The sequence below is a fragment of the Papio anubis genome, chromosome 11 (assembly GCF_008728515.1).
Source record: "Papio anubis isolate 15944 chromosome 11, Panubis1.0, whole genome shotgun sequence".
In the NCBI taxonomy this organism is placed as follows: Eukaryota; Metazoa; Chordata; class Mammalia; order Primates; family Cercopithecidae; genus Papio; species Papio anubis.
Window position 1 is genome coordinate 67,999,327 of NC_044986.1, and position 27,992 is coordinate 68,027,318.

At 52.2% G+C, this 27,992-nt stretch overlaps 1 protein-coding gene across 10 annotated transcripts in view; it reads left to right on the top strand.

The window, feature by feature from the left end:
* The window catches only part of CDH23 (cadherin related 23), a 419,373-nt gene that overhangs the window by 106,511 nt on the left and 284,870 nt on the right, over positions 1 to 27,992 (top strand). For all 10 annotated transcript variants that reach the window (XM_021943382.2, XM_021943384.2, XM_031652259.1 and 7 more), the window contains 3 exons: positions 6,327 to 6,469; positions 7,195 to 7,242; positions 7,362 to 7,454. In XM_021943382.2, coding sequence (XP_021799074.2) covers positions 6,327 to 6,469; positions 7,195 to 7,242; positions 7,362 to 7,454 — 284 coding nt within the window. The remainder of the gene's footprint in view (positions 1 to 6,326; positions 6,470 to 7,194; positions 7,243 to 7,361; positions 7,455 to 27,992) is intronic.

A 27,992-nucleotide genomic window follows, 5' to 3' on the forward strand; every position in this document is an offset into this window, starting at 1 on the left:
AGAATTTGAGGAAGGCTTCCCCAAGGTGCAAACTCACGATCTGAGAGGTGAATAATGAGGAAGCTGCCATGGAGGTGGAGTGACCTAGGGTAGGAACCTTCCCAGCCAAAGGCACTATCAGGGCAAGGGTCCCGAGGCAGCCGCCAACTCGTCCTATTCAGGAACAGAAAGAAGGTCTGTGGGGCCAGATTGGGCTCAGCTCAGTGAGGCTGTGAGATGTAGTGACAGATGTTATCTTGGGCCAGGTCACTAGTGCCTTAGACATGGTCGATTTAAGGTTTTTTTTTAAATTTAATTATAGTAAAATATACGTAACATAAAATTTGCCATCTTTGCCATTTTTAAGTGTATAGTTTAGTAGCGTTAAGCACATTGATACTGTTGCGTAACCGACCTCCAGAACTCTTTTTCTGTTGAAAACTGAAACTGTAGCCATTGAACAATAGTTCTCCATTCTGCCCTTCCCGACCCCTGGCACCCACCATTCTACTTCCTGTCTCTGAATTGGATTACTCTAGGTACCTTATATCAGGGGGGTCACACCATACTCTATTTGTCTTTCTGGGACTGGCTTATTTTACTAAGCGTAATGTCCTCAGGGTTTATCCATATTGTAGCATGTGTCAGAATTTCCTTTCTTTTTAAGTCTGAATAATATTCCATTGGCTGTATCTACCACGTTTTGGTTATCCATTCATCTGTGGACAGATACTTGGATCGCTTCCCCCTTCTTGGCTATTGCAAAGAATGCCGGCATGAACATATATGCATAGTGATTAAGTTCTTGAATGTTCCGCTTTCCACCCATGAGGTTAGGCTGGGCATGGTTTGGGTGGTACAGAGTGGAGGGGCTGGCCTAGCTGGATGCCCCTTCCCCGTGAGGGTAGGAGAGGCCAGGTGCATAGAATCCTCTGCCGCACTGATTGAGCCAGGAGCCCTAAGACTGGGCCTTTCAATCATCCTGGGATGGGTGGAGCTTTTCTCTGCATCTAAAATGGGAGCCATAAACCAGGCTGACTTACAGGCAGTACTTACTGGTCTGGGTGTTTATGGCCAGTGTTTTTTTCTGATTGGTTGATGTCTGTACTGTGCCTGTTGTTAAATATTCGAATATCATTCTGCTATAAACCAGCCACAGGACTTCTAACCTGGCTGTGTGTGAGTGTCTCCTACAGGGAGAGTAGGGGCTGCTGTTGAAAAGTTTACACTCTGGGCTTCCCACTAGCCAACCCAGTCAAGAGGGCCTGAGAATTTGCATTGTAAAGCTGTACAGTAGTTCCAATGCACGGTCTTAAACATGCATTGGAAGTTTGGGCTTCCCCAGAAATAGACCTTGTAATGAGGACTTAAGTGCAAGAAGCTTACTGGGGAGGAGGTTCCAGGAAACACAAGTAGGGAGTGAGGAAGTGAGACAGGAAGGGAAGCAAGCTGTAAAGATGTGTTATTGTCAACCAAGTTGCCAGTGTAGAACACGGACCTCTGAGTTATGCCCTTGAGAGGTGCTGGAGCTGGGCTGTTTACCTACCTTATCCACAGAGCTCTGAAAACTCCACCAGAAAGGAAGAATTCCAAATTCTTGGAATTTTATCTAGAAAAGAAGACTAAGCAGCTTTTGTAAGTGAACTTTTAGGAGGGTTCTAACATGACGATGATAGCTAACATTTTTGAGCTCTAATCATGGTAGACAAGGTCATCCTTATCTATCATCTTCCACAATCACTCGGTGAGCTCTGCTACGGGGGCATCCATTCCCGGCACTTCCCGGCCGTGCTGTATTTAGGAGGAGCAGTCTCTGATGGCCAGAACCCCTCGGGTGAACACTCACAGGCGCTGGCAGTTAGCAGTCAGGCTAGTGTGTGTGGAAATGTGTGTGCTGAGGGATAGAGGGCAGGGTACCAATAGCATCTGTTGCGGAGACCCAGCCAGCTCCCATCTCTCTATCGTAAGAGAGCGTTCCAGCCCCTGTGAATAGCAGGGTATCCTCCTTACCACTGAAAAAACACCAGGTCTCATCCATTGCTGATGAGAATGTAAAATAATACAACCACCATGGAGAACACTTTGGCAGTTCCTCATTAATTTAAACATAGAATTACTATATGTTCCAGCAATTGTACTCCTAAGTATACATCCAAAATAATTAAAAACAGATGTTCGAACAAAAACTTGTATATAAATGTTCATAGCGGCATTATTCCCAATAGCCAACAGGTGGGAACAACACAAATAGCTGTGAACTGATCAATGAATGAACCAAATGTGTTACATTCACACAACGGAATATTATTCAGCTGTTAAAAAGGAGTGAAGTACTGATACATGCTGCAACATGGATGAACCATGAAAACATTTGGCTAAGTGAAAGAGATCAGACACAAAAGGCCAGATATTGTGTTATTTCATTCATATAAAATCTCTAGGATAGTCGAATCCATAGAAACAGAAAGTGGATTTGTGGTTGCCAGGGGTTGGGGAAGGGAGTCATGGGGAGTGACTGGTTCGTGGGCATGAGGTTTCCTTTGGAGATGATGAAAATCTTGTGGAATTAGTGGTGATGGTTGCACAGCATCATGAATGTACCAAATGCCACTGAATTGTGTACTTTAAATGGTTGAAGTGGTAAATTTCATGTGATGTGTGTTTTACCACAAATTTGTACAAAAGGAACTCCAGGTATTCTCCAGCCCTGAGATGCAAGGTATATTCTGTTTCTCAGGTGGGAAGCAAACCTGTGTGGCATGTGTACCCCAGGGTCCCCCAGCCAGAGATGAGTCTCCTGCATGGCTATAACTAAGAGCACTGGGCTGGAGCTGAACCCCAGAGATTGGCCTCACTCTTGTAGGAATAGCACAACCAGAGGTTGCTGGAAACCTCCCCTAGTGGAGAAACAAGCCCTGCTTCCTGGAGAAGCCAGGGCTGGGCCCAGCTTCTGTAGAGAGGCAGAGCAGCACTGGGCGGGGGAGTATGTGCCCAGCTGGAAAATTGCGGGGCTTCTTGTCTTAAATATAATATTAAATCGGCACCTTTAATTAGTACACTTAGAAAAGGTCACTAGCAATTACCTGGGACACAAAGAAGGCATGAGCAGGCAAGAGCCCGTGAGGAAGCTGAAAAGGACCATTTTGAGCAGCACATAATTGAGGGGAAAATGGATAAAAGTCCAGGAAATTACAGGGTGGGTGACAGCAGCTGATGGCCCCATCCCTGTCCTGCCCAGCGCCCCACTTCTTGGGAGGACCTGAGCGTCAGACCTGAGAGAGCCATTTGGGATATTGAACCCAGTCGTGCAACCTTGGCTGGAAGGCCAGGATGGTCTTCCCAGAATCCCCTTGGCCAGCTGGGAGCTTGGCCCCAGATCCCCCACCTGGGCTGGGCCCTGAGGTACAGCAGGTGAGGACTGCGGTCCAGTGGACTGCAGGCTGCCGTGGACTCATTGTTGCACCTGGACAAGTAAGGCGCTTATGGGCCTCAGTTTCCCCATCAGGAATCTGCCCAAGCCTTTGGGAAGTAACTCAGTATTTCTCAAACTTTGCCACTAGAGAATATCTGAGAGCAATGGAAAGGAAGTGTATACTCCTAGAAGTCAGGGGAGGCTGGAAACTCATTTACGGCTTTAGGTTATATCTTTACAAATAAATTAAACATAAATAAATTAGGCCGAGCATGGTGACTCGCACGTATAATCCCAGCACTTTGATAGGCCAAGGTGGGCAGATCACTTGAGGTCAGGAGTTCAGTATCAGGCTGGCCAACGTGGTGCAACCCCATCTCTACTAAAACTACAAAAAATTAGCTAGGCATGGTGGCAGATGCCTGTAATCCCAGCTACTGGGGAGGCTGAGGCAGAAGATTCACTTGGACCTGGGAGGTGGAGGTTGCAGTGAGCCGAGATCGTGCCACTTGCACTCCAGCCCGGGTAACAGAGCGAGACCTTGTCTCCAAAAATAATTAATTAATTAATCAATCAAATGCTGCCCCCAGTGTCTTCCCATTTGTTTTAGTATAAAACACTTATTTGTCATCGGGCAATGCAAATGCTTTGGAAAGATGTGCTTGGTTTATCTGTGGCTTTCACATACTTCCTCTTACACTATCTAGAAAGAGCAGTGAACTGGGAATCTGGGAGTTTGGAAACCTGGGTTTGAATCCTGCCTTTGTGGCTTACCATTGTACTTTGGACAACTTGTTAAATGCCTTCAGCTTTTCCAACTCTGAAATGGGAGGGTTGGGCTCTGAAGATGTTCCACGATTTTACTCCTCCATCTCACCTTCTCCCATCACCTTGGATGCTGCCATTTCCTGCTATGCTGTTCTGCTGCCTGACCTTGGAGAAGCTGCTTCGCCTCTCTGAGCCTCAGCTTCCTAATCTGCAAAATGGGTAGAATAACAATTACCAAACAGACTTGCTGGGAGGATTTAATGAGAGAATCCACATGAATGGACCTTGTGTCTGGCATATCGTAAGAGCCCAGGGAATGCCCAATGTCTTCATTTTCCAAATCTTGGGCTACCTGTTAGGATCTCATAGATCATGTCCATGAAGTCCTGAATCTTGAGTTTACATATTGAGTGTTGAGATGTTTGTGCTGTGGAAACAAATGTAGACTCTGAGCCCCAACTACCTGGGATGTGGATTCCAGCTCTGCTATTTGCTGACCGTGAGGCCATGGCAATCACCTCATCACTTTTTGTTGCCTAATCCGTTAAATGGGGAGAATCGCATTATGGACTGAATTAGTGCGTGGAAATAGCTCAGCTTAGGCCTGGCTTATGATTTGGGCTCAAAAGTGTTAGCTAGCGTCATCATGTTAGAACTGTTCTAGAAGTTCTTTTCTAGATAAAATTCCAAGAATTTGGAATCCTTTCTTTCTATCTAGCTTGATTTTCAGAGCTATCTGGTAAATGTGAGAGTCAGTATTTGGGGCAGGTGGTGTCTGTCTTGTTTTATAGGGGAAACTGAAACCTGGAAATAAGTGATTTGCCTAAGGTCATGGCTCCGATCTGCTCACCCCTTTGAGAATCAGATGAAGACTATAGACACTGTCTTTGGAAAATGACGCACTGTACACTCACAACATTTTGTGTACCGTTCCAGTGAGTTTAAGGACCTCCTGAAGCTAAGGAGACCAACCATCCCAGTTTGCCTGGGGCTTCCTGGTTTTAGCACATGTGCTGGGAAATGCTTCAGTCCTGGGCAAAGCAGGGCAGTTGGTGACCCTACCTGAAAGTTACACAGGGGAGCTGTGAGCCCCAGGAGAAATGCCCTTTTCTTCTTAGGGAGGGTATAGGCCAGGCATCCTGAAGCCTAGGCACCCCCAGGCCAGGGCTTTGCTTCTGGTAAGGGATGACACCTGCCTCTCAATCCCCTTCTTGAGGATGGGAACTAGACCTTGTGACCTAGTTCTAGACTGGAGTTCCTTGAGGCTGAGCAACATCTTCTTAACCTCTGCATACTCCAGTGCTCATCATAAGGCCAGCACCTGGTCACTCTTGAATAAATGCCAAAAGATTTTGCAAAGTATTCTGAATTAGGAAAGGCACTTCCATTTGCAAAAGACAGAAGTCCAACTAAACTGACTGAGGCCAAAGAAAAGGTTGCAAGGGTGATTATTAGCTCATAGAGCTGAAAAGTCCAGAGGGTGTAGCTAATATCAGGCACAGCTGGTGGCAGATCCTCAGAAAGCCATCAGGAATCTGTCTCTCCATACATCATCTACCTCTGTTTTCCTCCTTGTGTGTTTCATTCTCAGGCTCTTCTTGTGTGGTGCCAAAGATGGCTGCCCACAGTGCCAATGAGCAACCCCCATGAAAGAGAGCTCCTCTCTCCCAGTAGTTCCAGCAAAAGTCCCAGGGCTGGCTTTGATTGGCTAGTTTGGGTCACATGCTCATCCCTGAACCAATCATCATGACCAGGGAAATGGCACACTCTGATTGGCTAGCACTGACTTATGTGCTCATCTTGGAACATAGGACTTGAAATATTGGGGGCCTGTCCTCATCTGAGCCACTTGGAGAAGGAGGTCTTCAAATTAAAATCAGAGAGAGTGGGGCAGGCCAAAGTCACAACTGTGTTTTACACACCCAGAACATGGTGAGTGATGGTCCCCTGATACCATCATGACGCACTGTGAAAAGTGGACCAGGGCAGAGGTGGGGTACCTGGGTCAGAGCCCACAGATGCGCTGGGGCCTTATGATGATCCATGGCCTGCTGGAGGGTTGCTGAGTGGCCACTCCCTGCTGAGAGTTCAGCCATCTGGGCAAGGTAGGAAGGCATAAACCTGACCTCCCATATTTTCCCTCTGCTCTCTCTTTTGGCTACTCTAGGTTCTTCTGTGACCCAGTTGCTGGCCCGAGACATGGACAATGACCCCCTGGTGTTTGGCGTGTCTGGAGAGGAGGCCTCTCGCTTCTTTGCAGTGGAGCCTGACACCGGTGTGGTGTGGCTCCGGCAGCCACTGGACAGAGAGGTATGACTTGCCCATACCCCTGCCCCAGTTCTCTCCTGGGGACAGGAGACTCTGGGGGAAGGATGGCCCACCATCTTTTGGGGTCTTCCTCTAAGACTCCATTCTGATGCCAAAGTGGCATCTTTCTGCCTGAATGGTATTCCTCTTCAAGGGCCAATGCTGGTGTCTGGACTAAGGGTTGGCATGGGTAGTTAGAGGTGTCTCCAAGCAAGCAGCTACATTGGAGAGGCAAGAAGAACAGTGACCCTGGGTTCATCCCTTGTAGAATGGGGCTCCATGGAGGGTACAAGTCTACCCTACCCCGAGTCAATATTCCCCCAATATCCAGAGAAGCAGGAATTGACGGCATGGTAGCCCTTAGCAAGTTAAGGTAAAGGTGTGAACACATCCCCAACCCTTACCCTCTTTTTGAGGAAGGAACCATAGAGGTGTGTAGTGACTTGCTCAGTGTCACACAGCATCTTAGAGGCAGAGCCATGACTAGCACCCAGGATGCTTGACTTCTGTCTTTTATTGCTCTCTTAAAGCAAGGATCCATATTCCACACTGCTTCCCTAACCCAAAGCGCAATGCTAGTATTTTAGGGAAGCCTTTGGATGCCTGGTTCCAGGCAAGCTCCTAGGGCAATCCTGGAGCCCCTCCCGCCCCATTTAGGGCCCAGGACCCAGGACCCAGGACCTCAGCGCCGACTAACTGCCCCCCTCCCTCTCTCACTTTTCTTTCAGACCAAGTCAGAGTTCACCGTGGAGTTCTCTGTCAGCGACCACCAGGGGGTGAGTGTCCCCTGGGACCCTAGAGGCATGTTCCTGGGGATCACAGGATTTCTGGGCCCCTAGGGTGGAAGAGGCCAGAGTCAGGTGGCAGTGCTAATTGCCTGCCTTTCTCTTGCCAGGTGATCACACGGAAGGTGAACATCCAGGTCGGGGATGTGAATGACAACGCACCCACATTTCACAATCAGCCCTACAGCGTCCGCATCCCTGAGGTAGGAGCCACCAGGGTCGCCCTTGGGGGTATCGAAGACCTGCTACTCCCCAGACCACCAGGGTGTAGGTGAAGAGTCAGGTGGGGAGAACAGCTCTGGCTCTTCTGCCCAGACCGCAGCCCAGGTGCCAATTCTGAGCAGGTTGGTGAACATGCTGGTACCCTGGGGATCAGGGCCCAGCCTAGGGTTGGGAAGAGCAGTTGGGCCGGTAGGTTAGGAGCCTCATGCTGGAGGCTGAGCCCCACACCTCCAGCTGGAGTCAATGGTGGAACAAGAGTTGGGAGAAGCGGGTGTTGCACCCTCTTTCCTTCCACTCATATCCAAATATGGGCCTTGGGCAGGGTGGGTGGGCAGGCCTAACACCAGACCTTCCTGCTTTGGCCGGAATCAGGTCCCTCCAGGACTCAGGGAGCATACAGTTCTAGGAAGGGGCTTTCCCTAGGCCCACGCTCTCCACCATGGTCTCCCAGGCCCCTGTACTGTGTACTCTGAGTATGTTTGCATGAGTCCATGCGTGTAAAATCAAGCCATTGCTGGTAATTGAGAAGTACAAATTATTGCATTACAAACGGTTCGTTAATAAGCTGGCTGCCAGCTCCTGATGGCACCAGGGTTCCCACTGCTTGCGGCCCCTCGCCTGGGTGGCTGATGGCAGTCTTATGGTCTGGCAGTTAGTGATTCAAAGACTCTGAAGCGGGAGGGTAAAGGGCTTCTCGCTGGGTGTCCCTTGGGGCTGCCCTTGGGGTTTTGGGCTGGGGGGTGGCAGTGAAGGGTTGGGATGGGAACATTGGGAGATAGAACCCTCTGGAAAGACAGGTTGGCACCATGTCATTTGAGTTCTAACCCCTTGATCCAATGAGTGATCAGGGAGTAAAAAGTCTTGAGAGAATATCATGGTCAGTTCATGGATGAGGCTGGGCATGGGAGAGTGACTTGCCCCAGGTCACACAGCTTTAACTTCGAGCCTCCTGGCTTCCAGGGCAGGCTTAGCCTGCCTCAAGGGTGACAAGGTCTTGCTCATACACCCCACTCCCTGGCCTCTGTTACTGAGCTGTGAGCCAAGGGTCCTGTGCTGGCACCAGATGGAAGAGAGGACAGATGTGCAGGTGGGGATGCAGCGGAGGCGCCATGCCCTTCACCTGCCTGGGGCGGGAGAGAATTGGGGAGCCCGCAGTCCTAAACATGGGAGCACGGTGCCCTGAGCTGTGGCCAGTGTGCCCAGGGACTGCAGCTTGGCTCCTGCTCTCTCTCATTTGGAAGTCTCCCTAATTTAATTAAGGGTCTGTACGTGCCAGCCTGCACTCCGGGCCTGGGCTCAGAAACCAAGGGCATGGCTCAGAGTTAATGAGCCTTGGACCCATTGCTCAGCTGCCATCCTGGCAGGCATGGCTGCCCTCTGTCTTCCCTCTCATGGGGCAGCAGGGAGCCGCACTGGCAAGGGGATGAGGGGTCACGTCCCTCCTCTCCCGGCCTTGGGCTGCGGGCCAGCCTTTTCCTCTCTCCTGCTTCAGGAGATGTGACTTCTAACACTCGGCCCTATTGGAATCCCCTGGGATTCTCCAAAGGCCTGTGCCTCCAAGGAGAGAGTCTCTTCAATCATTCATTCATTTATTTAACAAATATTTATTGAATGTCTGCTGTGGGCTTGGCTCTGAGCCAGGCTGTCATTGTGCAGAGACCTGGGAGGCCGCAGGAATGTGGAATGACAGGAGTTAGAACTAGAGGCAGGAGACCCTGGGTCCAGCCCCTGCTCTGTTCCCAGCTTGCTGGGTGTGTTTGGGCATGTTACTTCACCTCTCTGTGCCACGGCCCTCCTTATCTAATGAAAACAAAGGGCAGGTGGATACAGTGGCCTGCCTGATACCCATCTGACAAGGAGAGGGCAGGCTGAGAGGGGCCCGCTGCGAAGGACACACCGTCCTTGGAGGAAGGCCCATGTGGTTTACTTGCTCATGTGTAAACATCCCCGGTTGCTTTAGTGGCCTGATACTCGATGCCCTGCTTGGGGCTGCTCAGTGTGGCCAGTGGGGATGTGGTATCAGCTGGACGGAAGCCTGGCCACTCCTGATCTGAGGCATCTTGGCATTGACCACCCCTGGCCTCGTGTGGTCACCTGAGCTGGAACCTAGCTGCCTGGCTCTGACCGCAGCTGGAGTACCAGCCCAGAGTCTGCTGGCCCCTGGCCCGGAAATGAGCCCAAGGTTTCCTGCTTGCATTCAGGTCACCCTGGAAACCCCAGGCCCCTGCTCTTTAGGGTGTGATTCAGCAGCAAAGGACCCTGCAAATGTGAACAGGGTGAGGATGCAAGCCAGAGAAATGGGGTGGGGGAGCACTGCAGACCCTGTTAGGCGTGAATGCCAGGGTCTGCCAGGGTGATCAGAGAAATCTCAGCAGGCTTCCTGGAGGAGGTGGGTTTCCAGCAGAGTCTGGCTGAGGTAAGCAGTGGTTGCTCTTGTGCTGTTTTGTGGGAAGAGAGAAACTGGAGTTAGGACACCTGGGTTCTAGTCTGCTGGCTTCAGGCCCTACAGCTTTCAAACTAGGGAGTTGAACCCAGCCCCTTCCAGGGCTGACATCACATGATGAGAGGACAAAACCCAGCAGGAGAAGCTCCTTCCCATCCTTCAGCACCTTATCGTTCTTTGCAGGATGGCGGAGAAGCTCTGGTGGCCACCTCCATCCATTCAATTCCTCTCTTGGCCATCTCAGCCATCTAGGGCCCTAATAATGATGGAGACTATTGTGTGCAGAACCCAGGGATTGGCACAGGGAGAAAGTTACAAGGTGGCAAATCCAGGTCTATCTAAGGAAGAACTTCCTAATAATAAGACTGCCCACACACACCCATGCACACACAGTCTGTGCCCCTGCCTTGCTGAGAATGTGCTGAGCTCCCCATCCCTGGAGTTATGCAAGCAGAGGTAGGAGGACCACTTCCCTCCAGCCGTCTAGCACTGCGTGTTGGGGAAGTGATGAATCAGAGGGTCCCAAACATGCCCCAGCAGAATTTCCCAGGGGACTGGTTAGGAAGCATATTCCCGACCCCCACAGTTGTGAATCAGTAGGCTGGGGAGAGATAGCCCAGGAAGCTGCATTTTTAACAAATTCCTCTGGTAATGTTGAGAACAGCCAGGCCTGGGGAGCCTTGGAGGATCCCACTAGAGGTTTTCTGAGAGGTGCTGAGGGCAGCCCATCTTGGATGTGAACTTTCAACCCCTCCATGGCTGCCTGGAGACGTGGCCCACCTGGACCCAAGTCCTCAAGCCAGGAACAGCAGGGAATGTGAGGCAGTTCAAGACCAGGCATTGCCCCGCTGCCTGCCTCTCCTGGGCCCCTACTCCCTCTGAAAGCTTCTGCCGGGTCCAGCCCCCAGCTCAGGAGAAGCCGGGCAGGTGTGTGTTTGGGTTTGTTTGTTCTGGTTCCCCTCCTGCCCACCCCACTCCCCTCACTAAGCTGTTCTCCATGTAATTATCCATTTTATCAGGGTGAAAGGCCCAGCAATTCACTTGTCGAAGTCCTAACGAGGCAGCGTAGATGCTTTCAAGTCCGTAAAGAAAAGGGAAATCCTGCTAGAATTGGCAACTTAATTCACCAAGCCAGCCTCGACAGACCTCATTAAGTCCCCGTGTATTCATTTCAAGCTAATGGCTGTCATGCTGACTGCTGTTTGATTTGCTGTAATAGACTTTTATGGCGTTCCAATTTGCTCAAACGTGTTTGCCTGTGTCTGTGCCCAGCGGTGCTGCTCCAGTACCTCCGTTAGGGGCGCGTGCCTGCCTCACTGACCTTCAGCACTGCCCCCTCCCTGATCCTCCCAGGGCCACCCCCTCAGCCCTCCAGTGTGCCCCAGGGAGGTGACCCTGGTGCTGGGGTGTTTAGGCAGGAAGATGGATGTGAGGTTAGAAGTCAGGTGGTGCCAGGTGGCTCACTGGGTCAGGGAATCTGGAAGACCTGCTGGAGTCTCAGAGATGGCCGTGTCCTTGAAGTTCTGACAAGTTCAGCCTCCTTAGCTGGGCAGACTAGGCCTTTATCCATCTAGCATCAACTTACCTTTCCCAACTTATTTTTCAGTGTTCTGCTATTCCTTCATATGAACTCTCCTGTCAGCCATAGAGTCAATTTAATGGCAATGGATACATATCTGTTTCTCTCTCTCTCTCTCTAACACACACACACACACACACACACACACACATTGTACTTTTCTAACTAGTACTGGAGTTCAGCCTAACTCAACTCTGCCTGTCCTTCAAAGCCCACATCTCACCTACCATGCTCGGATCTGACCTTTTTTTTTTTTCTTTTTTTTTTTTTCTTTTTTTTTTTTAATGAACACAACAAACATTTGTTGAATAGCTACAGGATCAGGGATTCTGAGCTGACTTGGGCATGCAGGGTTGGAAAAAGATGCTACCATTTGCCAGCCATGTGACTTTAGACAAGTGACTTAACCTCTCTGGATTTCAGCTTTCTTATCTGTAAGATGAGCAACAATATCTGTCTTGCAGGATTGCTATGAGAGAATGTAGCTAGGAAAAGTCCTTAGCACAGCCTGTGGCTCATGGTATATTCAATAAAAGGCTGGTGATTAAGACCAAGGTCTTTGTCCTTGGTGAAGGCAATTTTACTAAGAGAAAGACAAGTAAGTGAATGTCTAACTACATCTAAATGTATTAAATGCCACGGTAGCTTTGTATGTGCATAGTGTATTGCGAACAGTGTGGTCTGTACATGGGGGCTATTTGTTTGGGGCCTTAGAGGCTGAGTAGGAGTTCGTTAGAGAAAGAGACTATGGTGTCTATGAATATCATTCACTTTCTGGGATCCTATAGCTTATTTTCATATATTGGAATTTCCCAGAGGAAAGTCAACTCTGATTCGTCATTAGAGACACTGCTGAGGAGGGACAGTGGCTAGGTGGGTGTGTGTCCTTTGCAGGTCTCCACTGTTACCTCACGGAAATAAAGCCAGGCTGGAAGTGAGCCTCTGGGTCCCTGCCCAGGTCTCTGTGACAGGTGCTGCACAGATCCTTGTCCGATGGCCTCAGGTGACCAGCTTGAGGCAGGGATGAGGCTACTATGGGGAAGGGCTGGAGCTGGGGTGAGATCCTGGGAGCCTGAGAGATGGAGGGTCCTCACCTGAGCCTCAGTGCTGGCTGGGATCAGGGTCAGAGCCAAAGCCATGCCTCCTGGCCCTGGGCCCCACTAACCTGAACCACCTCTCCATGTCCCTTAACAAGGATGAAAGCTGCTCATTCCCTGTACCTCCTTACTAGAGATGGGAAGGCATAGAGAAGGGTATCCCTGGATGCCATTTGTCAATGAGATCAAATACATAATTTATTTCTCTGGTGACAGTAATAATAAATTTATTGTTATTGTTGGTTTCCTGTGTGCCCAACACTGTTTTCTGCATGGAATCTCAGGGAGCCCTCACAACCACCTCCAGGGGCAGCCACTCCTGTCATTCCCATCCTACTGAGACAGACACTGAAGTAGGACAGTTACATGGCATGCCCAAAGCTAGTCAAGGGATAGAGCCAGGATTAGGAGGCAGGCCTGGGGTGGCACAACTTTTTGACAAGTAGCTTCACTTCTACCTGCAAAGTAGAAATAATTATACCTGCCTTGCAAACATCATAGTGAGGATTAAAGTAAATGAGATCACTCACGTAGAGTGCTCAGCCCAGGCCCAGGATAAGTGCGTGCTCAGGAAATGGTTGTGGCTGTTGTTTGTATGTCCATCTCTCCCACCAGATTAAGCAAAGACTGAGCTTGGTCATCTGTGCATCCTCAGCACCCTGCCCTGGTCCTGGCATATGGACCGTGCTCGGTGTCTTTTGAGTGAATGGAATTCACAAATGCAGACAGCCAGGCGGCAACCTCTGCCTCTTGGGTGGTGTGAGGACAAAAGGAGCATTTACATGAAGTGCTTTGCCTTGGCCAGCTGGCCTACCAAGGTGAGGGCTTCCTTATTGTGCATGGGCCAGGGCTGGGTGAAGAGTGGTGAGGCCTGGCACTGAGCTGGCAAGGGCACTTTCACATGTGCCCTGCACCCCACTTTCCTCCCAGGCACTGAAAGCATCCTTGCTCTCTGCTGGTGCCCAGTAGTTCCTGGATCTCAGCCCTGTCATCCTGTGTGCTTTGGCATGTGAGGAGCCCTGGAGTGGTGGCCAGACAGGGCCCAGAGCGTGCAGAGTTGGATTTGGTCCAAGAGGCCAACCTATTAGCACCCACCGCAGCCAGCAGCAGTGCCCCAGCTACCTTCCCGCATGGCGTGCCTGTCAGATGCTGAATGATTTATAAACTGCATCCTCAGGTTGCAGTAAGAGGCTGGCGGGGGAGGTTCGAGGGGGCTCCCGCTGGCTTGTGCCTGCCGTAGCCCCCGAGGTGACAGCTCCACTCATGAGCGTGTCATCTCCCACGCTAGGAGAGGCAGCCCCTCGACAGGCCGTATTAATTTATACCTTGGGGCCACGGGCCTTGGCGGCCCCTCTGCATCTATAACCATGCACCTATTGATCTGGGAGAGGGAGACCAATAAATCATCGCAGGGGCTCTGGACTCCTGCAGGCCACAGTCAGAGTGGGTTTTTCTGGCTGAGCGGCAGCCCCAGACGATGTCTCTATGGCCCTCGGCGACCACCCTGGGTGCCTGCCCCTTCCCTGGTCTGTCCCCTCTGTCAGCACAGTGACCCATGCCTGGAGCCCTGCTCTCTCACAGCAGACAGATGCCATCGCCTGCAGCAGCCGGGACAGCAAGCTCTGGGCTTGTAGTGCTGAATCGACATATGCTTGTGGGCAGAGCAGCAGGGCTTCCTACACAGTCCTGAGGGGTGTGTGTGTGTGTGTGTGTGTGTGTGTGTGTGTGTGTGTGTATGTTTGTGTTCTTATTTAAATAATATAATCTTCTGTATCTCCCAGTGTTTTCATTATCTTTCATTTGTCCTCATGACAACTCTGTAAGTTAGGGGGGAGTTATTCTTTCCATTTTATAGATGAGAGAAACTGAGGCCAAGACGAATTCACTGACTTCTCCAAGTTCCCCAGAATCAGATAGGCCTGCAGCATCTTCCATCCTGTGTCCTGCCTCCCAGAGGGTCTTTTGAACTCATTCTCACTTTCCAGCATCTTTGCATGTATTGTTTTGCAATTTGCAATGGCCCGCTTTTGATTTGCCATAAGTTGCAGGGGTCAGGCCCTGATCCATCCCTGGCTGGGGGAAACGACAGGGAACTCTGGGCCTCTTGCCTAGGCTCAGGGGGTCCAGTGGAGAAACTGCACTCAGAGCCCACTGCTGGCTCTGTGCAGTGAGGACCATCCCTGCTGGGCATCACCTTGTAGCTCAGGACCCAGCCACGGTCATAGTGACACCCCTTTCTTGTGGCCTGCAGTGTTAGTGTGCCTCAGAGCCACCTCCGTGATTTCAGTCATCAACTGTGCATGCAGCATTGTTTGTGAGAAGCAGGGGATGACCCCCTTCCCCTGCCCACACACACACAGGCTAAATGCCAGCCTGCTCCCCTTGCCTGCAAGGAAGATTCAACATTTTCTGCCACCTCCTTCTGGTTCTTAGGTGCCAAGGAGAGAGTCAGTGGAGTCCCACAAAACCAGGGCCCCGAGCTCAGCCCAGCCACACACTTGGAGGCTGCTTGCTTCCTCCTCCACACAGTGGGGTGAAGCCAAGGACCCCTGGTCCCTCATGTCCCCTGTAACACCACCTGCTTCCATGCCCGTTGGGGGCGTGGTCAAGGCTGTGGGCATCTTCCACCACCCTCAGCACTAGGAAAGAGGACAGCACGGGAGCAGGAGATAGAGGCAGCCCAGCTGTAATTAAAATTATTATTTTGTTTTAATGGTAATAATTTCTTCATTACATCGGTTTCCTCGCCGATTCTAGCTGGGAGTCTTTGGGGGCCCATATAATTCTATTGCAGTGATGCGGGACCCTCTGCCATGAATACGAAGCAGGCGGACTGTGCGGAGCCCAGCTCTCAAGCATTAGGGATTCTATTGCACGCACCGGGACACCTTTTATTGTGCCCCCTGCCCTTTAAATAAAGAACCTCTAAATGGAAGGAGATGATAGCTGCCTGCTAGTTCTGCTGCAGTGCTGGGCTGTCAGCCTCGCACACCAAGTCCGTCTGCCGTCTTTCAGCTCCTTTCTTTTAAATGGTCTCATTGCCCCCGTGGTAGGGCCTGTTGGAGGGAGGGTACAGGGTCTTCTGCCTGTATGCCTTTTCCTCCAGGCAGTGGGGCACCCAAGTGGGGGGCAGACTTAGGAAACCAAGGGTCTAGAAAGGCCCCACCTACAGTCAAGGGCAGTTTTGTATCGTGAGAACCTGTGTTCATCTATGACATGGGGACCAGACTTCTCCTGCATTGTGATGGGGCTGTGCACGTGTGAGCTCTAACTGTACACTGGGAGGCCATAAGCAACGTGTTAGCCTCTCTGAGCCTCAGTTTTTTCATCTGTAAAATAGGGATACACTGAGTTGTAAAAGTTTAATGAGAGCACGTGTATGAAGCACTGCACACATAGGTTGTACTTGGTAATTGATGGGTATTACCTTTTTCTCTTTTTTTTTTTTTTTTTTTTGAGAAAGGGTCTCACTCTGTCACCCAGGCTGGAGTGCAGTGGCATGGCACGATCACAGCTCACTGCAGCCTCAACCTCCTGGGTTCAAGTGATCCTCCCACATCAGCCTCCTGAGTAGCTATGACTATAGGCACGTACCAACATGCCTAGCTAATTTTTGTATTTTTTTGTAGAGACAGGGTCTCACCATGCTGCCCAGGCTGGCCTCAAACTCCTGGGTCCAGGCAGCCTGCCTGCTGCGGCTTCCTAAAGTGCTGGGATCATGGGCATGAGCCCTCTCTCCTGGCCTGAAGAGTATTACCATTGTTATGAAAAGCTCTGAGAACTTCAGGAAAGTTGCCTGAAAGCCCGAGGAGCTCGACGGATGGACTCATCCCCGTAGACTGATTGGCTGAAGTCAGGGCATTGGTGGTCAGGAAACTGACATTCCAGTGGCAGTCAGGAAATGTGTGGGAAACATAAAACAAAGACATGGCAAGGGAAAAAAAGAAAGAGTCATCAAGAAACAGCTGATAATAGGCCTAGAGTGTTCCATGTAGACTCTGTGAAAACAGCACAGGGTGACCCTGGAGGTGACTTAATCTGGCCGCACACTCTGTGGGCAAGCAACACACTGAGCAAGGGTGAAGGATCTGCCCAGGGTCACCCCACAATTAGTGGCAAAGCACAGGCCATCAAAGGTGGCTGGGGAAGATTCTCAGGAACTGGCTTCCAGAAGCTATGAAACAGAGCCCAGCCCTGGGCCAGAGGCACAGCACTGTTTTCCCAAGTAAGGCCTGAGTGTCCAGAGCAGGGCTGGGATGAGGGTGCTCCCCTCTGGGCAGCTCTCCAAACTCCATGAGCAGTGGGCCTGGACTGCCTTCTTGATGCAGGTCACAGGTGTCCACAGGTATCTGATCGGCCACCAGCATGCTGCTATTGTTCTTCCTGTTTCTGGGGGCTCTAGGGTTTTTATTTTGGTCCCTTCACTTATCCTAACAAGTTCAAGTATTGTCCGAACAGCCTGAGGACAGGCCTGGCAGCCCCTGTGACATGGAGGCCCACCACACAATAGGCTTGTTTTGATGTGTGTGCAGGCTGCCTTGACCCACCTTGTTTTCTAAACCAGGAGGGGGAAAATGAGAGAGTGCAAGCTTTGAGTTGATGGAATTATTATAATTTCTCTGATTCCTTAGCAGCCTTTAATTACTTAGCAACTTTGTGGTGTTGGCTGGAAGCTGTGAGGGCTGGGCTCTCCCTCTTTATAATAACCTTAAGTGGAAGCCGCCTGTCCATCTATTAAAAAGCCTGCTCTTCTCTCCAGATGAGATAATGCCACCGAGAGATGTCACCCAGGGCGTAATCACTAGATACAATGTAAGCATCCCTACTCACTGTCTTCATCATTGATCAGCCAGCCCACCTCCCAGGCACAGGGCACTGCCAGCCCCAGAGAGCCCAATGCCCACTCACGTCCTTGCCACAGAGGGTCGTGGGCTCAGGCTGGTCCCCTCTCCCAATCCTGCTCCCGAGAGAGGGAAATGGTGTGGGAGGCCTTTTCCCACTGACCCCTTCTGATCCCTGCACCTCCCAGTCTGAGCCCACGCCTCCCACCGTTGCTGACACAAACCCTGCGTTTCAGAAATCCATCCCATCCGTGTGAGGCTTTGAGCCCCTGGTGTTCCTGTCATTGCTATCCTCAATACCAAGTGATCACTTTCCTGCCACCTAGCCTTTGTTCCTGCTGTGCCCTCCCATGAAATGCTGCCATCCAAGCCCACAGCACCATCTTCCTTCCCGCCATGAGCCAAGCCCGACACTTACTTCCTCAGAACCATCCCGTGGGAGAGGTGGGGAGGTTGGTCCTTTATCCCCATTTTACAGAAAAGCAAGCCAAGTGCTAGAGATGTCAGAGCACATATCCCCTTCAGAAGTCGCTGCTGAGCGCCGGCCCCGGGCTCTTCACTTAGTCCTCTGTCCTCTGGATTTGGAGGCCCAAGTCTCTGCTCCTTATACCCACCCATCTGAGCTTCTAAACCCCCCTCCCAGGTGGGCCCTCTGCTTCTTGACCTTGGCCCAGCCTTTCCTTCCTGGGGTGGCCCCTGGCCCCCCACCTGCAGACAGCAGAGGTCATCTGCCTGTGCACAGTAAGACAGGTGCAGCTCAGCCGGGAGTCTTGGGCGAGTCACCTCACTTCCAGGGCTCGGCCACTCCTCTGGAAATGGGACTGCTCGATCTGGGCCTGTCCACTCCATGCTGTCTGGAGCCTCATGCCAGTGGCATGAATTAATTCCTGGAGTATTTTTTCTGGCAGGTCCCCACAAGCTTACACAGGTTTTGTTTTGTCTTATTTTTTGAGGAAATGTATTACTTAAGCTTACATATGGAGAAGGGAGCACTCATAAATATTCAGCTTTATGAGTGATTACAAAGTGAATGCATTTGTGTAACTGCACCCGGATGGAGAAGCAGAGCCTCGCCGGCATCTAGAGATCCCACTGTGCCTCTCCCTGTCCCTCTCCTTTCCCCTAAAGGTAGCCACTGTCCTGGCTTCTAACCCCGTGGCTTGCTTTTGCCCATTGTCGTTTTATTATATCCATTCCAGTGGGTTTCTGTTATCGTGTAGGCCCCCGGGAACAGGCAGCCAGCTTCCTCTTGGGAGCCACTCTCCACACTGGTTAGGAGTACTGTGTTAGGAGTACCACAGGCGAGTTTGAATCCTCTTACCACTTACATCTGTGTGTCACTGGGAAGCTTACTGTCTCTGATCAAATGCGTGTGGTGCTGACACAAGGTCACCACTGTGCAGGTGACATGGGACAGTCCGCCTATACATTGCACGCACCGGGGGAGCTAACCCCTGTGGTCATTACCTTGAGACACTCTCTCCCTCATCCAGGGTCATCTTTCAGGTGGATATGGAACTGCCTAGGCGCTGGGATAAGAGGCTGGATGGGTGAAGGGGAATCCCAGGGGGGTGAATGGGATGGGGGAAAGTTGGATTGAGAGGAAGGAGAAGAGAAAAAAGGAGAGGGGTCTTTTCCCCTCATACTGTCTCCTTCCATCCTCAGTGTGGTCCTTCCAGTTGGTAAGAAAGGTGTGATTGTCTCCATGTTAGAGCTGAGGAAAAACACCCAGAGAGGGTAAGTGACTTGTCCAAGATCACACAGCTTGTCTCAGAGCTTATTGCTCTTGTCTGCCCTCCAAAGCAAGCCCAGATGCATTTAACCCCCAGAGTAGCCACTCAGGGTTTGGGGTTTACTGCCCAACTGCTGCCTTTAGAGGAGCCAGCCCTGAGACGAGAAGGTGGAAGCAGGGAGGGTGTTTGGTTAAGGGAGGGATTCATCCGAGATGACCTTTATTGTGTTCCAGCACTTTCAGCCTCCCACAAAGCTGCTGTTCATATCAGCAACCCAATCTCAGTCCTGCATGGGAAAACACAAAAATCTTTAAAGGCTTCTTAGCGGCTTGAACTGATTGTTTTTTTCCTTTCCTGGTCAAGGCTGGGGCAGGGCCAGGGCAATGGGAGAAGAATAATAAATTCTTCTAAAGCATTGTCTTTCTCCTCACCTCCCCCAAACCATCAGATCCCTCAAACTCGGGGACTACCAAACCTTAGAAAAAATATTCCGCCCAACACAGCCCAAAAGATGGAGATGGAGGGAAATGCAATAGCAGCTATTGGGGCGGAAAGCTCTAAATGGTGTGGAAGTAATGCCTAAAGTGTGCTGGCGATTACAGACATTTCCACGGAGCCACACTCGGGAGGCACGGGTCGGCGTCAGCAGCCGGGGGGAAATAAATAAATAAGTGAGCAAGCCTCGGAGATCCCGTTTAACCGTTGCCGTGCAGAAGGGAGGGATGGGGCAGGTCACTGGTGAGGGGCAGGAGGAGGGTAGAGAGGCTCATTCATGTATTCTCCATCCATCCATCTATTCATTCAAATGTATTGAGTCCCTGGGATGTGCCAGGGATGTTGCAGAAACCTTTCTGTGGTGCTCTGAGGCTGACGACCAGAAGCCCAGCCGCAGGGTCTCATCCCGGCCCCCTTTCCAGCCTCCCCTTAAACATTGCTTCCCCTGCTCTTCTGTATTCCTGCACCTCCACCTTCTTGGTGGTCCCCAAGGGCACGATGCCACAGGGCCTTTGCATGGCCTTTCCACCTCCCTGGAACACATCACCCTCCCCATTTTTCATGAACTCCCAACTTCCCCTGGGATCTTCCATTCCTGATTCATCCCTCCTCGCAATGCAGAAAGATTCTTCTGTTCTTGGGCTTTCAGAGCACCAGAGCTCCTATAGCTTTGACCTTGGGGTGTAATTACTCACTTACGTGCAGGACTATTTGATCACTATTAGCTTCTCACAGGTGACTGTGAGCTCTGTGAAAGCAGGGGCAGGGACATGTGGCTTTCCACCATGGATGGACCCTCAGGGCCCGGCACCCAGTGGGGACTCAGTGGATTTGTTGCATGATGCAGTCCCTGCCCTCAGGGAGCTTCCTCTTCCTCCTCTGTAGTCCATATCCTTTAAGAGAGAAATTCCATGAACCAGCTCTCGATGTGCTCTCTTCCAAGACCCATGCTGAAGGTAGCTCAGAAGTGCAGTCCGAGCTCCCTGCCAGGCCGTGGGAGAAGGGCCGAGTCTGGCCTCATCAGAGTCAAAGGCAGCTGGTGGCAAAAGGAGGATACCTCACTCAGGGCTACTGGAGGAAATCGTGTCATCTAATGGGGCTGGAGCATGGTAGGCAGAGTAACACCCCCTTGCCCACCAAAGAGGGCCATGTTCAAATTCCTGGAACCTGTGACTTGCGACCTCACATGGAAAAGGGGATTTTGCGGTTAAAGGCCTAGAGATGGCTTATCTCTGTGGGGCCCCTGTAATCACCATGGCACTTCTAAGAAGGAGATAGGAGAGTCAGAGGAGAAGACATGACAGTGGATGCAGAGCTGAGTAGGGGGATCTGAGGCTGTTACGTTGCTGGCTTTGAGGATGGAGGAAGAGGACAGGAGCCAAAGAATGTGAGTGTCCTCTAGAAGCTCAAGAAGGGAAGGAAACAGATTTCCCTTAGAGCCTCCAGAAGGAATGCAGCCTGTGACACCTGGATTTTATTTTCTTTTACTCTTTACTTATTTACTTTTTGAGACAGTCTTACTTTGTCACCCAGGCTCTAGTGCAGTCTCAGCTCACTGCAACCTCTGCCTCCCGGGTTCAAGTGATTCTGCTGCCTCAGGCTCCTGAGTAGCTGGGATTACAGGCGTGCGCCACCATACCCAGCTAATTTTTGGATTTTTAGTAGAGACTGTGTTTCACCATGTTGGCCAGGCGGCCTTGAACTCCTGACCTCAAGTGATCTGCCCACCTCGGCCTCCCAAAGTGCTGGGATTACAGGCGTGAGCCACTGTGCCCAGCCGACACCTGGATTTTAGCCCCCTGAGGCCCGTGTTGGACTTCTGACCTTCAGAACTATAAGGTGATAAATCTGTGTTGTTTTAAGCCACTAAGTGTGGAGTAACTTGTTACAGCAGCCACAGGAAACTGATGCAGAGTGCTTTGGAGGCAGGGCAGTGGGGCATGCATTCTAAAGTGCACCCCTGCAGCACCCCCAGGCTCTGCCTCCCTTGCTTCTCTGCGGCCCTTCAGGCAGGAGGATGGAAGCAGGTTGTCTGCACAACAGTGGGAGGTTGGTGGTTGTTGGGAACAGTCCACCAGGGCCAGCCGTGGGCAGAGCATCCAGGACTGGGGAGGGCAGCTGCCTGGGAAGGGGCCCCATGGAAGCCAGGAGGGGTGGAGTGGGAGAGTCCAGGAGCCCAGAGCTGCTAGCTGCAGGCAGGAACCCATGCCGTAGGTGTGGAGAGAGGGAGAGCTGGCAGGTACCGGGTGCTGGGTGTGCTACATCCAGCAAGTGGCCACCACGCTGCTGGGACACCACAGAGGAGGCTTCCGCAGGGGCCTGAGCATCCGTGACCCTCCTGGGAAACCTGGCTTCTTGGCAGCAGCCCAGAAACCAGAGAAAGAGGAGTCCCTGCTTGGTTTGCTACAGCAGAGTGGCAGAAGCATGCTGGAGTGTTGCTTCCATGTGCCGACCCTGCCCTCATTCATTCATTCATCTACTCATTCACCAAACATTGCCTGAGGGCCTGCTGGGTGCCAAGCCCATGCTTGATGCTGGGGACACAAGAGGAATGAGACCTGGTCCCTGGCCTCCAGCAGATCCTGGCTGAAAGCCTTCACCCACAGCAACAGGATGCAAGACCCAGTGCTTGAGGACCCAGACGGCCACCAGCAAAAGCTCGGCCCTCCGCATCGCTGAGGGGTGGAGCAGGGGGTTCACCCATCCTAGGTTTGGTGCTACAAGAAAGCCGGGCCCTGCCCTGGTTCCCAGGTCCCTGGTCCTCCTGTGGCATGTATCAAGCACATCTTCCTCCAGGCGGTAGAATTGGGTCAGATGAGCTTCAGATGAGCCTGGCAAAGTGGCTGTCGCTGTCCTGTCCCACCCCCGCACTTGCCCCCACTGCAGCATCCGGCGCTCCCCTGCTGCTCCGCACATGGGCCCGGGAGGCAGGAAGCAGGGACTGCCTGGGTCCGAGGTGAGAAAAGGGGCCTCCCCTGTTTCTGAGCTCTCTGCCTGCTTCTGTATTTCTGAGGTGGGTGGAGGCCTCAAAAGATGCAAAAGGGCTGCCTGAAGTTAGGGGCATGAAGGAGAAGGGGCAGGGCACAGGCCCAGCATGGGCTCAGATAGATGGTTCCCTGCACTGTCCTCCTTCTCCAGTTTCTGCTTATACCGCGGGTCTGACACCCGGGACCTCTTAGTCGCAAGCTCCAGGATTCACAAATGATAAAAAAATGGGTCTGTATCTTATCATTTCCTTGAACGTCTAAAGCCCAGTGGTACTGGACGGAGGGGAAACGCTGAACAGCAATAATAATAACGATCATGGAGATCGCATGCATCATTCAGGTGCTTTTTATAACCAATCTGTGGCCAAGGCATTAGGATTCTCCCCCTTTTAAAAATGAGGAAGTTCCCAGCACTTTAGGAGGCCGAGGTGGGTGAATCACAAGGTCAGGAGATCAAGACCATCCTAGCTAACATGGTGAAACCCCGTCTCTACTAAAAATGCAAAAAAATTAGCCGGGCGCAGTGGCGGGCGCTCGTAGTCCCAGCTTCTCGGAGGCTGAGGCAGGAGAATGGTGTGAACCCGGGAGGCGGAGCTTGCAGTGAGCTGAGATAGCGCCACTGCACTCCAGCCTGGGTGACAGAGCGAGGCTCCGTCTCAAACAAATAAAATAAAATAAAATAAATAAGGAAGCTGGGGCTCAGAGAGGTTGTCTTGCCCATGTCGCAGAGCAGAGATGGGATGTGGACTCTGTTAGTCACCCCCTGCGCCCCTTACCGTGCTGCGCTTCTGTTGACCAAGGGCTGGGCTGCAGAGGCGTTTATTCCCAAATGTCGGGTGCATGTGGCCGGGGTTCTCAGAGAACCCAGCAGATGACAGACCATTGTGAGAGTGGTGCTGGGCTCGTAGGGCAGGACGCCTGGGCTGTGGCACCTTGCAGTCTTCCTGAGGTCTCCCGCCACCCCTCTCTCTCCAGCCCCACCCTAGTGCCCTAGGTCAATATAGGACAGAGTAGGGTGGGGATGCCAGACGCCTCTCTCAGTCTTAGAGAGCCAGGCTGGGCAGCTTGTTCCTGGAGAGACAGCCTCCCGCCCCTGCACAGGGCACGCACGCGTGCACACACCTCAGCTGTCACAGCTGCCCTGCCTCCTTCTGTCCCGGGTGTCTCCCTCACGGGTCAATGCCCCCAAGTGCTAAATCATGAGCAAATCGGCCACAGCCAGCGGGAGGCCAGCAGGACACAGGGAGGGGATGCTGCCATCAAGGCCATTAGCACTGAGCTGGCCAGGTCGATGCAGCACAGCTGATTGGAAGAGAGCAGCTCAGCCTCCTCCTCTGGGCCCTGTGTGTAGCCCTCCGAAGTGTGACGTGGGATGGGACACTGTGGGATGTGTGTGCTGTCTGATCATTCACTGGGCATGCACAGTTCATGGCCTGGACGCTTGGTTTTGTCTCCCCGTGAGAACAATGTCCACATGGGGACAGCTTCTCCCATGCCTGGGGTGGTTTAGAGGTATTCCATCTTGAAGGTAGCAGAGAAGCAAGACCAGGGCACCAGGAGTTAGCCAGGCCTGGGTATGAATTCTGACCCTGCACAAGTGATTTCGCCTCTCTGAGCTTCAGTTTTTCTCATGTGAAATGGGGACGATTGCAAACCTTATAAGGCTTCTGCAATGCACATGAAGCACTTAGGAGCATGACTTGCCTGCCGCAGGGGACCCTTGCACGTCACTTCCAGCATAGGAGAGGAGAGACCAGCTTGCGTCCACCTGGAGGACCCTTTTGGCTGGAGCAGACCTCATCTCCCTGGTCCCCATGGCTGAACTGGGATGCTTCCATATGCTTGGGGACATCTCATCTCATCTCTCTGGGCCTCAGTTTGCCCATCTGTGCAGTGGGGTTAATAACCTCAGCTCTGGCTAGCTTCCTGGCTGGTCAGTGTTATAAGAAACACATGAGCCAAAGGGTGTGTAATGACATGTGAACCAAGAGTCCAGCTCCCCAGGCCGTGGCCTGGCTGAATAATGCCATTATGCCATGGCACTAAGAAGGGTCTGGTAGCATTCCTGTGCCCAGGAAAAGAAGACAGGGCTACTGTGACGAGAAAGACCATCCTGCGGTATGTCACTCCACCGCCAGGCCTCTTGGGACTTGGGTCTCGGTGTTCTCTCCCTAAATAAGGTCATGGGTCAATCAAATTCTAACAGTTAATGTAGAGGCAGGGCATATGTTGGTAAACTGAGGCCCGGGACCTCAGTGCCCCCTCGGCCTGGCCAGTGCCTTGGGACAGGTCCCTTCCCATAACTCACCCAGGGGGCTGAGCAGTGACTGTCAGGCAGGCAGGCCCGTCCCTTCTGCACGGCTGGCCTTGCAGCCGGCCTGCGGCAGACACGGCTTTTTTGTTTTTGGTTAAAAAGCCTCATCGGAGCGTTATGATATTGGAATGTGAAGGGTAATTGAGCTGAAAGCTATTCTCTTCCTGCGACCAGCGCGATAGGAGTGATTGAGGTGCCTGGGCCTCTGCAGCAGCCTGGGAATCCTGATGAAAGGTCTGTGTAGAGATGGGGGTCTATTGGCAAGGAGTAGAGCTAGGCCCCCATAACCCTGTTCCCCACCCTGGGGGCCCAAGCCTGCCCTGCAACATGCGCCCCTGGGACTCTGAGCTGCCAGGCTGGGCCTCCGCCCGCCTGGGGCAGATAGCCAAAGCCCCAACAGGCTGGGGATGTGGGTCTCTGATGATAGGTCTTTGAGCAGGAGGACGGGGCACTGCACTAAAACCAGCAGAAAAGGCTGTTTCTTGCGTCCCCAAGCCCCCCGCTCACTGCTTTGTCTTTGGTTAGCACACGTCTGTTTCCCTTGTTCTATGGGAGGGTCTCTCTCTCTCTACTTTGAGTCTCTCTTCTCCCATGTCCTACTCCACCTCTGCCAGTATTTGGACAACCCCAGTGTCTTCTCAGCCATATTTTAACACACATATGAGTCAGCTGCGCATTTGTTAAAATGTGGACCCTGATCCAGTAGCTCTGGATGAGGCCTGAGACTCTGTTTCCACCAAGATCCCAGGTGATGCCAGTGCTGCTGGTCCTCCCACCTCGCTTTGAAGACAAAGGTTCTAGGAAGCAACCAGGGCCATGGGCCAAGCAAGAGTGACCCAGATGTTCAACACAGGACTCAGCTGGGAGGGACCCACCCAGGGTGACAACAGCCAGTTCTGGAGCAGGGCCACCCTCTGGGGTCGTGCATGTAGTGCCCTGTACAGGGAGGAGAGCGCTGGTGAGATGCAGCCCAGCACTGCTCACTGCTCAGGAAGCTGCGTATCCTGGAGCAGGGTGGCCTTGTCTGGAGGAAGGAGCATGCTTTTCTCGGCACAGAGGGGCCATTGGCTCATGGAGCTGTGCACTCATAGAGCAGAGTCCACTCTGAAGGGTATGTTTTTCTGTGTTGTCACAAAAGCACCAGATGGCATGCTTCTGCATACCCCTGTTCCTGCCTCCATCACACACCCTTCCGATCTCAGAACATCTAGCAGAATATGGAAATCGAGGAGAAGGGAAACTAGTGTATCACACTCATACCTCAAGACTGTCTCTCCCTTACTCACCCCCAGCTCCACCTGGCTGGGTGGCTCCGGGCCACCTGAGCCCTACAAGCCCAAGAAACAGGCCCTTTCCTGCCTCCCACCTCCTCCTCACCCACTGAACTCAGCTGGAAGGGTTAAGCTAGGACAGGCCCCTCTCACCCAGCCTGGGGTGGGAACAGGTCTGCTGCAAGGAGAAGGTGTCCTTAAGGAAACAGACTGACCCACCCCAGCCTGCAGCTTACCCCTTCTCCCCTAGCATATGCACACACACACACACACACACACACACACACACACACTCTCCCCAAACTCAGTCTCTGCCTGGCCGGTTATTAATTGCCAAGCGGGCTGAGCTGAATGGGTCCCATTAATATGTGCTTCAGCAGCTCCTCGGAGCCCGGGCTGGTGCTGGGATGCCACAGCTTATCTCTGTCAGCCAGGCTTTCCTTACACAGGACTCCACTGGCATATAACAAGCCCTCCTTGGGGGCTCTGGACCCATCGGCCAGGCTGGGTGAGGAGAGAGAGGCCCACCTCTCCTGGCTCTGTCTGGCCAGCTCAGGCCTTCCTCTCACCCTGCCGGTGCCCACAGTGGGGCCTCTCGGCAGCCAGAGTCAGTCCCAGGACAGGTGAGTAGACCTCTGCAGACTGCCAAGCCGTTCTCCACCCCCACCTGGCCTAAAGCACCCCGTTTCCACTCTGTGTTGCTCTGCCAAGGACCGCAGGGACTGTGCTGTCATTCTTGTTGCCTGGCTGGCATGGCATCGGGGGGGCAGGTATGAGGCCGGGTCTCTCGAGGTCTTACAGGTGAGCAGAGCTATCACATCTTTCTCCCTCTTTCCCAAGCACCTACCATTCCGACAGCCTCTCATCTCACATGTCCCCAACAAGGGTTGGCATTCATAGCCTTCGTGACCATCAGAAGAGGGAGGAGTCGGAACGCTCACCCCCCCAACCTTCTGTCTGACCAATGCACAGTGTCCTGTGCACAGTTCATCCTACCGAACGTGTCCCATGGGCCAGAAACTGTGCTCAGCACTTTCTAGGCATCGTTTCATTCTTCAACCACCTTGGAGGAAGGCTCATTCAGTCTTCGTATCACGCAGATGAAAAAGCAGAGACCCAAAATGTGCCTGGCCCCGGTCACACAGCTGGCCAGCAGACCCCAGAATATGCATGACACATAGAGAACCTGTTTGAACACCTTGCTTTGGCATGAGGCTCTTGGCTTTCTGGCAAGTTCAGGCATCTCTACATCATAAGAAAATTCTTCCTATGTCAAGCTGGCATAGGCTTCCCTGCCATTTGCACCACACGGGTCCATGTTTGCTGGCTGGGATAGGGTCTATGACAGTGCACCCCTGAGAGGCTGCCACGGGGTTGAACCCAGCCCTTGGGCCCAGTAGCAGCAGCGTGTGAACCTCTGACTAGCTTGTAACTGGCTTACCAGGGTTTATAAAGAACAAAGAGGCCTCAGAGCTGTCCTTCCTTTGCGAAGACTCCCCCAGCTGTGGACCCTTGGGCTACATTCCAGCTTTTTGCCAGTGCAAACAATCAGTGTCCCCTCATTCCCTGCACAAGGTCATAAGCCCAGCATCACCTCTTCATGATTCTCAACCTCCATTGACACCCACATGTCTCTGAAAATATTGTATTTTCCAATTCTGAGATGCCCATTTGCCCCTTATTTTAAAATATATGCAGTTGAGATGTGTCTGAGTTAGTCGCCCACAGCCTTTGCCTGCACAAATAGTAGCCGCACTCA